Here is a 10711-nt window from a genome sequence, read left to right on the forward strand (position 1 = left end):
TTTTCTCTTTCTGTACCCCTAAACCCTCCAATAAAATCTTACATTGTTTTTTAACTTTAAACTCTCCATTCCGTTCTTTCTGTACTGAAGCTTTGAACCAATTCATTATGGGAGTGGGACTGCTCCACTGAAGTCCCCCCGCCCCCCGCCTGACAAGCCTCCTGCCAAGTCCTGGGAGCAGATCTCAAAGTCTCTCAGAGGAGGTACTGTGGGGGGGGGGCAGCGGGGGGGGGAGCTGTAGTTCAGCAGCAGAGCCCCTGAGTTGTGTGCAGGAAGAGTCTCCAGCTGCATTCCAGGTAGGATTTGCACAGCCCCTTCCCAGCCTGGACCCCTGGAGAGCCCCCACCAGTTCCCAGTTCTGAGGCAGAGAGGTGGGCTGGGGAAGGACAACAAGGTGCAGGAGGCCCTGGGGCAAAGTCCTGCACTGTGCACACACACACACACACACACACACACACACACACACACACACCATATTCTCTCCCCTCCCATCTTCTGGGGTGGGGCAGTGGGGGGGAGAGAAGCTGCTGCCAGCCAAATCTCTCCTCCCCCCCCCATCAGCAAATGGGCCTCTTTCCCACAGGCCTCTTCATCACTGCAGGGGTGGGGGGGCCTCTGGGAGGAAATCCTTCCCCCAGGGGGGAGGCGAGGAGGAAGCGGCAGTTCCCACAAATGGTGGTGGGGCGGGGGGGGGGTTCCCCTCGCAAGTCCTCCCAGACAACCACTGGTCAGCGGTAACCGGCCAATACAAAGAGAGGAGACTTAAACGCCAGTGTTGACACCGCACTGGCAGCCTCACAGACTTCACTGGAGAGAGACTGCCGGTGCGCGACAGTCCTTTCTGCACTCTTGTAATCTACACGATAAAGATGGGCGTTTTAGGAAACCCTGTGCTTGGGCTCTGTTTCTGGACTGTTCCCCTATTAAGGTCAATTAAACAAAGAGGAGGTCTGCTGAGCACCCCACAGGCACCAACTCCACAGGTCAATGCCTCCTCCGCACTCATCCTTCCTCCGCCAGAGAGCGCTTGGCACCGCACACTTGCTTCGGCACCATCACCCTGAACTGCACACGTCTGCCATCCCTGGGCCCGTATGCAGAGGGACATCCCCCCTCCGCCCCGTCTACAGGCACTGGGGGTGTGCAAGGAAGCACGAGGGGGCGGCACAGCCCCTGCCTCAGCCCCAGGGGATGTTCTGTCCCTGCATCCGTCACCGGCGCTGTGGACCTCCCCGGTGGAGCTGCACGGCTGCTCTTTGGGGCCTGGAAGTGGAGCATTTAGGGCTTGATTGGATGTCCGAGGATGCAGATGGAAAAGCTCTCAGGGCAGGCTGCGGCGGCCTCCCTCGTTAGGCGGCTAATCTCTTCCCAGAATCCTCTTCTGCCCGCAGGATAAACAAGTGCTGCTGCTAATGAGCTCTGGAAAGAGGGTGGCCCCACGAAGAGGGGAGGTGATGGCGGAGGGGGCCGCTGCCGGGGACGGAGAGGCCGCTGCCAGGAGGTGCCGGAGGCCGGCGGGAAGCGGAGCAGGGCCAGGCGGCTACACCCCATCCAGCAGCACTTGCCAAGCTTTTAGTTCTCTCTCTCTCTTCAGGACCCCAACTGGAAGACTGTTCTGCGCTTTGCAAGAGTCTGAATCGTGCCTCTCACATGACAAACAGCAGCAACACAACAAACTGTATTTGTGAGCCGCCCCCTAACAAATTGTGCTCTGGGTGGCTCACAGCACAACACATCCGATAACAATACATCAGTCACAACAAACAAATTACAACTCCCTCTCAACTTGCCTCTCATCTTTTATTGATCTGATCCCCAGGCCCCAAAGCATCTACAATTGTCCGCTTCAGGACAGGTGGACATTGCTTTCCTGCCGGACACAGGAAAGAATCATGCCGTCTCCGATGGGGAGGTTGGCAGCCAGCAAAAGCCATAGATTGTGGCCCCTAGAATCGCGGATGATCTCGTCTGTGTCCATTTCTAGCCATTCTTTCAGGTCATCCATCCAACCCTTCCTGCTCCTTCCTCTTGATCTTTTTCCTGCTAGCTTTGCTTCTAGAGTTAGTTGTGGTATTTGATATTTTACTCCTCTGAGGATATGTCCACAACACTCCAGTTTACATCTCTTGATTGTCTGTGTTATTTGTTTATGTGTTCTTTGCTTTTTGAAGTACTTCTTCATTTGTTGTTCTGATGGTCCATTTAATCTTTTCTTCTAAGGAGCCACCTAATGGCACAGCAGGGAATGACTTTATTATGATTATTACATTTATATCCCGCTCTTCCTCCAAGGAGCCCAGAGCGGTGTACTACATACTACATACACCACGCTGGCTCATAATAAATTTAACTACAATTGAATTCAAGCTACCCCTGGGGGGATTCGAACCCGTAGGCTTTGGCTCTCCAGGCGGGAGCCTTACTGACTCTGCAAGCTTCTAGCAAGACTAGCAAGCCAGAGGTGCCAGTTTGAATCCCCGCTGGCACCTATATCTGGCAGCAGCAGTATAGGAAGATGCTGAAAGGCAACATTTCATACTGCGTGGGAGGAGGCCATGGTCAACCCCTCCTGTATTCTACCAAAGACAACCACAGGGCTCTGTGGCCACCAGGAGTCAACACTGACTCAATGGCACACTTTACCTTTATTCTTCTGAGACACCACATCTCGAAGGCTTCCAGTTTTTTACATGCTTCTGTCTTGATGGTCCAAGTTTCACATCCATACAGGAGAAGAGACGAGGGCACTTTCCAGATCCTATGCTGCAACAGTGTCACTACGTGTCCGTTAAGTGTGCTTCTGCACTGCCTGTGTTTCAACATCACAACCCCTGAGCTGTCAGCAAGGTGCCATTCACATTTCCTATGCCTTCTTTCAGATTTCATCCTTGCGTTTTAGCCCTACAACATTGCATGTGTGTCGCAAAAAAGTAGCTGTAGTTGTAGGAGGTTGCGCAAGCTATTTACATTTCCAAAAAGATCCTGCCAAGGCTGACACATTTTACAGCTGAACAGCCTGTCATCTGGAATGCATTTCCAGATTAGCATTTTATCATTCTGATTCTGAGTTGCAAATCTAGTTGCCAATCACAACACACACACACGCAAAATACAATACAGCGCCCTAACCCCTCCATGGCAGGAAGAGAGAGAGAGAGAGAGAGAGCTCTGTGAGTACCAGGGTCCGCTTGGCCCATCCCAACCTCAGGCCCCCTTGACAAAGTTGCCCCTTATTCCTGACACTTCTGCGTATTCTTGGCTGCATATCTTCCAGCCACAAAGGCGAAATCCTCACTTCCTAAAAGGTATGAAAGGGGGAAAGGGGGCAGGACTCTGTAAGCCGTCATAGTGCGCCAGAAAGCAGAATTCTGCAACTCACAGAGCAGGAAGCGAAACTCTCCAGCGCATCTTCCCAAGAGTGCTATAAAACCTGGAAGTGGACCACTGTGACTCACGGCTGACATGAGGATCAAAAAGAACTCCTGTGTGAGCGGAAATTCTGACCCGACCTACAGGGCCATTGTAACAAGCACTGGGATAATATGCATAAAGCACTCTGGGAAAGGCTCCGAAGGGCCGTAGGCAACATATGGGTGGGGGAGACAGAGGGGGTCTGGCGAATCAGCATCGTTTCTAGCTGTTATTTGCTGCATGGAACACGGAAATTCTTCCTGGAGGCTGTTGAGCCTGTGTTTGGAAACATGGCCCATTTCTATTCTGCTCCATGTCCTCCCGGGAGAAATGCTAGCCAGGGCGGCCAGGCCAGGGGTCCCCAGTGGGGAGGTCTGTCCTGTCCTTTCTCCAGGGGGCCGCCTGGGGGCCATTCCATGCATGGCCCCAGAAGCGGGTTTTGGATCTGGCAGCCCGTGGAGTGCCCCTAACTGGGCACTGCCCTTCAAAGGCGAACGAGCCGGCTGGGGTGAGCCATCCAGAGTGGGCTGAGGGGGAAACCTCCGAAGGTTGCTGCAATGACACACTGAAGCTCCAGCAAGGTGGGAGGGGCAACATTTCATCATCCAGGCAAGCAGGCAATGTTCTGCTTGCAGAGGAGCCCACCCACCCATTAGGCAGGAATCATGTGGCCCCAGCACTTCATTAGGAGCCATTCAAATAACCCCGTGGGCCACTGCAGCTCAGCAGAGCCCCGGCACATCTTCAGGGAGACGGACGAGGACATCCAGGTACAGCCCACCACGTCCATCTGCTCCCTGTCCTCTGGGGCAGGGGTGGCGGCATGCCTCCTCCCCCCTCCCCGGGGCAGGGCTCACCGCTAGCTCTGTCCGTCCGGGGCAGTGCAGCTGCTGTGCAGGTGGATGGTCCCAGTGCCCTCCCTGGCAGCATTTCCAGCTGCAAAGGCCTTGGGGCGCAGTCAGAGGGGACCAATCAGGACTTGGCCGGCCCAGGACCGGCTCTTGGAGGTGTGTGAGGCGCTGGGGAGGTTCCTGCAGGGCTCAGGGGCACATGTTCCCATGCCACTTCCAAGAGGAAGGGTCGGGCATCTCTGTGAGTGTGTGTGTCCGTTTCCCCCAGAGAGAGACGGTCCAGCTGGGCCGGGGTGTTCGACCTGAGCCCTGTTCCAGCCACGGAGTCCTCCTCCTCCTCCTCCTCTCGTCTCAACCTCGCCTTCTAGACTCCTCTGGGGGAGAGGCACTGGGCTGCAGCTTGAGGTTCAGTGATGCTCACCATCTTCATCAGAAAAGAAGAAAAGCATTTGGGTCACCCGCCTAAGCCCGCTTCCTAGGGCATCAGCCTCCCCCACTCAGTACAGACTCCCAAGAGGGGCCTGCCTGCGCCTGTGCTGCTGTGCGGGTCCTCCAAGAATCTCTTCTGGGAGCCAAGGCGGCAGCTGCCGCTGCAAGGAGGGCTGAGACTCTGCTTGCCCGGTTTGGCTCAGCTCATGGGCTTGGACTAGCCCAGGACATCCGGGACATGGCAGGATGGCCGTCTGTCTTGCCAGCTCAGGTTTCAGGGAGAAGACGCTTCCAGGTACCAAGGTGGGTGGGCAGTGGGGCAAAGCCACCCCAAAGGGAACCCACCAGCCAAGGCCGTGTCGTCCACCCCACCCCACCCCACCCCCTGCCGCATCACTGCACATATTGCCTGCATGGATTTGGTGGTTGCCCTTTGACTGTGGGGCCTGCCAGGCTTCCCCCCACTCTTGGCAGGGTGCTGCGCTCACCTCAGCTGTTGCAACTGCCATGGCTTCCCCCAGAGCCTTGGGAGCTGCAACGCTGTGAGTCTGAGGAGGCGGAGCGGTGGACCTGCAAGGACCCTTCCCCAGCCGCTCTCCCACGGAAGTGCCGCTCTCAGCAGGATCCCTCCCGGAGTGATGCCCGCTCAGCAAGTGGCCAGGTGGAGGCGTCCCACACATAGGCCAAGGGCCTCTGTCCCTCGGGGGCAGCCCCTAGCGCGGAGGACAGCTGTCCCTGGCAAGTCACTCTCCCCATTTGGGCTTGGGGGAGCCCGGGCCTCTCCCAGACCTCACCGGCATACTCACACCATGCTTTGAGCAGCCATGCTTGGGGTTTCCGCCTCTAGGCGTTCCTTCTCCCAGCAGGCGCTTTCCAGATTAACTCCGACAACAGCGTCACTACGGACCTGCAAAGTGTGCCTCTGTCCTTCCTGGGTGGTGACACCGCCGTCCCTGCGCTGACAGCAAGGGGCCGCTCACATCTCTGATGCCTAACTTCAGATTTTATCTTTGCAATTAGTGCGACAACGTTGCAAGTCCGTTGCCGAAAACTAGCTGTATTTCCCTGTCGTTGTAGGAGTTTGAGATTCTGGGGGTCGTTTCCAACACAATCCTGCCGAGCGGAAGCCTTTTCCTGCTGCTCTAGGGTGTGATCTGGAAAGCACCCAGTTGAGGGCTAGATCCACCTTGAGCTGTGTGCGTGCAAGAGTGCAAAGGCATGCCCAGGAACCTGAAGGGGCCACGTCCTGGCCCACAGCTCAGCATTTCATATGCTGGAGAAGTGGGTAAAGGCTCGTTGAGATTTGAAAAGTAAAATTATGTTTTGCTAGCATATCTGAAACCAAAGAAAGAGCAGACCCTCAGAAGAGCCCTGCTGGATCAGGCCCACCTAGACCAGCCTCCTGTTTCTCACAGTGGCCCACCACTCATGCCTGGGGAAGCCCCAAGCAGAAGTTGAAGGCAGCCTCGCCCCTGGGCACCAGCAGCCCTACTGGCCACGAGGGGCATGAGGGGTAGAGGCAGCCCGTCAGGGCATTGCCCCTCCAACCATGTGACCCCCCTCTGTTCATCTGGGGTTTCATTCTCAGACTTCCTCCCCCTCCCTCCCCTCTTCCTGTATGTAGCTAGCAGCAAGGCATGCGGGCCTTCAGCTCTCTCCCTGGCGGATTTCCTAAATAAACGACTTCATGGGGAACTTTAACTCCATGTCTCCAGACCATCTGAATGAGCAGTCCTCTCCTTACTGGTGCACTTCCACTGCAGCTGGGGCAGAGAGAAAAAGCTCCCCTCCTGCGCTCTCAAACAGCCCCCTTCTCCTGCCCCGGCTCCCCTGCGCCTGGGATTGGGAGGCCTTCAGCACATGCACCTGCGGGCGAAACTCCGGTGCCATTCTAGAGTGTCCGGCAGAAGCAAAGCTCCGGCAGTGTGCGGTCTGTGTGTCTCCTCTTTACCCTCGGAGAAGCCTGAGCTCGAGGCAGGCACGTAGCCGCATGGCAGGCAGGCGGTGCAGCCGCACACGGGTGGAGGGGAGGCCAGAGGAGCCGAGGGTGGCCTCTGGGGTGGGCTTCTCCTCCCTAGCTGAGGGGCCTCCAGCACAGGCCAGCCACTGAGCCCCTTCTTGGCTTCCCTCCGAGAGTGCGCAGGGCTCCAGGACCATGCTGAGGAGGAGGCTGCTGCTCTCCATAGGGCTCCTGGCGGGAATCCAGGCCATCCTCGCCTCCAGCCCTGGCCACAGCCACCTGGAGGAGGTCGGATTCCTTCTGGATGAAGCAGGCACCGGGTCCAGCTACCCAAGCCTTCTGCAGATGGCCAAAGGAGCAGCTCCAGGTGAGTTTCCTGACAGTTCTCCTCCACCTCAACGTGTTTGTAGCTTTTGTTGTTTGAAATACAGTTATCCCTCACCAACCGCAAGGGTTCCGTTCTGGCAAAACCTCCCCATTGGCAAATTTGCGGTTGTGGAGGCCTTAAAGTCTGTGGGAAACAGGGGGTTAGGGGAACCATGGTCATGTAAAGACCAGGGGGCAGAATGCTCAAAAATCGCCCCAAATCCCCCAAACTCCCTTAAAATTGCCAAGAGTCAGCAAGAGGAGTGCGCAGATTGAACCTCTGGACATTTTAAACCCCCCCCAAATCACTAAAAGGTACTTTGGGAGGGGGAACACCCCAATCGGTAAAAATCACTTTAAGTCGTGAGAAGTCAGCAGGGTCAGCAAAAGGAAAGAGTGGACCGAACTGCTGAACCCCCCCAGAATTGCCCCCCACCCAAAATCACAAAAAATCTCACCAAACCACGGATACTCAGGTTGCCGTTGGCAAGACCAGTCACACGATTTCCCAGCTGCAGAAACTCAAAACCGCAATTGGGAAAACCGTAACTGGTGGGGGATGGCTGTATTTTTGTAAGTTGCTTTCCTGTTGAACAACCAGAATGTAACTGTTTCTTGAGCAGCAACATCTGCTTACCCACCCTTTGTGCTCTTGGCACAGCTCTCATGTAGTTCAGTGGCCTCCCTTCTCTCCCCCTTCTGGCGTTTCCCCCGGCAGGGCAGGGCTGGCTTCCCTTGGCATGGCATGTGCTTCTGCCCTTATGTACCAGGCTGGCTGGCTGTAATTTCAGTGACGTGTGTTTATGTAGATGTTCATCCCTTTACAGCACAACACAACACAACACACACACACTTGAAAAAGTTGCAACACTTCTAGAAAAGGGGGGCGGGGTGTGCTGTGGTTGACGTTATAGAGACTAGCCAGTAGGCATCCTCAGAACTGGCTTTCCCCCAAGAGTCAAGGGGACACCACAGCCTCCTTGCTGCTGCCACTATTCCGGGTACCCCTCAGAGAGTTAATCACCCCGAGGAATCCCCTCTTTTTGCTCTGGCAGAGGCACTGTCGAGATCCTATACTGTTGATGGAAGAAGGTAGGGCATATTAAGGGGACTGTAAAGAGCATATTTACGCAGAGTGGTTCACATTGCTCAGCCAGGGTTTGCTTCTCGGGTGCCTTCAGGGTTCCTAAGCGTCTTCACAAAGCTTGCCTCTCTTACAGAGTTTGACCAGCTGGCCTTGGAGATGCCAATCACTCAAGACGACTTGGTGCCAGATGCCAGCATGATGGAGCCGCAGGTAACCTGCAAAGCCGCCTTCCTCAGAGCCAGGCTTCCAGCCCTGAACTGAGCAGGCTCTTGCATAGCTGCTTCCCTCAGGCACCCAAGGAAACCTTCTTCGGCAGATGGAGCTCCCGGGGTATTCAGCAGCCACCACTCCAGGCTCTCCTTCTCCTGCCCCCCCTTTCCCTTTCTGACCCCCCCCCACACACAGGATGATCCCCACTGGGACAGACAAGCGGGGCAAGGAGGGCTGGCTGGGAGGCACCACCCCGGCCCACTGGGCACTCTCTCTGCAAGGGTCCAGGCAGGAAGCGGCCTCGCCAGCCCTGCCCCGGCACCCTTTCCCTGAGGCTGGGGCCTTCTTCCCTGTCCCGAGCAGGAGGGCTGCCACACAGAGCCACGGGGCCCCAGGCTGCAGCACTGCTGGGAGGGAGCAGCCGAAGCACAGTGGGGCCAGAAGGCAGCCAAGGGACGCCCGGCGGCCCAGGCCCCTGAGGGAGGAGGGCCCTTCCCCATCGGCTGCACAATCCAGCCCATCAGGCAGCCGCATCCCACAGTGGAGGCAGCAGAGCACCCCTTCTGACCTCCCCCTCCAGCGTGTGAATTCTTCAGAGGTACTTGCATCCAGGCGGAAAGCGGAGTGGTGCCAGCCCCATGGAAATAAACAGGAGCTGCAGAAGAGCTGCTTCCTGGGGAGGGGGGGGGCTGTGCCCCCAACCTGGGTGCATGCGCGTTCATGCTGCGCACACTGGAGGAATCCTTCCGATGTGATGTGGGATCACAGTACCATACTGGTAGGGTAACCCTAACCCTAACCGGCGACCTGAAGGGAGGAGTTTTCTCCCTCCCTGGGAGAGTTTGGCATCTTACATTCCACTGAGAGGGAAACCATTTGCTTTTGTGGAGGTGGGCTGAGAGGGGAAGGAGGCCGAGCAGGACTCCAGAACACACAGCAGCCCAGAGCCTCCGAGTCAGTCGCCTCCTTCCCTCCCTTCGGCAGCAGTGCAGGTGGGCGAGGAGGATGTCTGGAGGACAAAAGTGTGTCCCCAAATGTGCCCGCCAGGGGGAACCAGCTGCTCTGGGGGTGAGTGCGATGCACACCCGCAGAGCCGTCCCCAGACTCCATAGATATTGGGGGGGTGCTTCCACGGCTGCATGCAGGCTCATCGGTGACCCTTTAGACAGGTGGGAGGCAGCCTTGACTCTCCAGCAGTCCAGAACTTCACAATAAATTGTGGCTGGGCATGATGGAAGCTGTGGTTCAACAACCCCAGGGAGTTCTCTACACAGCAGGCTAATTTACTGCAAGTTTTCTGCGAGGCTTTACTGCAAACATAATGCTGTCCAAAAAACTCAGTGCAAAAAGTGGATTTGTTTTTACCTTGAATATAAACCAGGCCGCACTCTAACGAGCAGTGAAAAACCCAAATCGTGTGTGAAGTGCTCCCTGAGAGCTCACAGGGACTTCAGGGTAAATCTGCCCAATCCGAAGGAGATGCAGGCTCGAAGCTGGGTGTGGGAAACTGGAGAGTCAAGGTTGCCTGCCCCTGCTTTAGACTGGGCCCAACATAGAAGCAATCTGGAAAGGCCCTGGAAAGAAGTTGCTCCAAGAGCAGGTGGGGTGGGGGGTTAAAATGACACATGAGAACATAGAACATTCTTCACATGGACCCAGGGTGTCCTGCCTTCACTCCCTGCAGGACTGGAGCTTCACACCTTGTTTGACATACATGCATGTTTTGCAGGTCAAAACACCATTTTGTGCCTTCAAGCAGGCTGTCTACCCTTTTGAAATTGTGCCTTGGCATTGGCAGCATCTATGTATTAGTATATTATGCACAGATAGTCATGTCTCCCTTTACCACTCCCCCTTTTAAAATCCACTAACATTGAAAGAACAGACGCACAAGTGCTCTGGGGATTGGACGGGGTGTATGTGATGTGGGGAGATGTTCATGATTAAATGGATACTAGCCCATAAGTGCCCACTTCAGCCAGCTTTTGCCTCACCAGCTGGACATTTCCATGACCATTTTTTTTAACCCCAAAAGCTCTTTCAGGGCTCAGATGTTTTTGCAGCAAAGCTGCTCTCCAGACACTTCGGCTCTATTGAAGTTGTTGCCTCTTCTGCCTTAAACCTCCCCAGTGTTATGCTGGAGATATGAAGTGCCTTCCTGTTGCTCTCCTTGCAGATGCTGCCGGCGACCCTGCAGGTCCAGGGGCGGGAGGAGCGTTCTCCGCGGAGATGCGTCCGCCTGCAGAAGTCCTGCCTAGGGCACAAGCTCCCTTGCTGCGATCCGTGCGCCACCTGCTACTGCCGCTTCTTCAATGCCAACTGCTTTTGCAAGAAATTCAGCAACACTTTCCCCTGTGGCAGGAACTAGCCCTTTGACTTTGGGGACTGTCTACCCCT

The 10711-nt window shown here is 55.9% G+C and overlaps 1 protein-coding gene across 1 annotated transcript; it reads left to right on the top strand.

The window, feature by feature from the left end:
• Nucleotides 1-247: 247 nt before the first annotated feature.
• AGRP (agouti related neuropeptide) lies at nucleotides 248-10703 on the top strand. Its single transcript, XM_053271507.1, has 4 exons — nucleotides 248-296; nucleotides 6828-7018; nucleotides 8238-8314; nucleotides 10491-10703. Exons 2-4 carry the CDS (start codon nucleotides 6847-6849, stop codon nucleotides 10680-10682), a joined length of 441 nt encoding a protein of 146 aa, XP_053127482.1. The 5' UTR covers nucleotides 248-296; nucleotides 6828-6846; the 3' UTR covers nucleotides 10683-10703.
• The last annotated feature ends 8 nt before the right edge of the window (nucleotides 10704-10711 follow it).

This window comes from Hemicordylus capensis, chromosome 9 (genome assembly GCF_027244095.1).
Source record: "Hemicordylus capensis ecotype Gifberg chromosome 9, rHemCap1.1.pri, whole genome shotgun sequence".
NCBI classification, from domain to species: Eukaryota; Metazoa; Chordata; class Lepidosauria; order Squamata; family Cordylidae; genus Hemicordylus; species Hemicordylus capensis.

What these genes read in the sequence shown, in the direction of transcription:
- AGRP (XM_053271507.1), top strand. Translation starts at nt 6,847, where the DNA reads ATGCTGAGGAGGAGGCTGCTGCTCTCCATAGGGCTCCTGGCGGGAATC. An exon ending in GGCCAAAGGAGCAGCTCCAG is followed by an intron (nt 7,019 to 8,237) that starts GTGAGTTTCCTG and finishes CCTCTCTTACAG; the next exon opens with AGTTTGACCAGCTGGCCTTG. An exon ending in CCAGCATGATGGAGCCGCAG is followed by an intron (nt 8,315 to 10,490) that starts GTAACCTGCAAA and finishes CTCTCCTTGCAG; the next exon opens with ATGCTGCCGGCGACCCTGCA.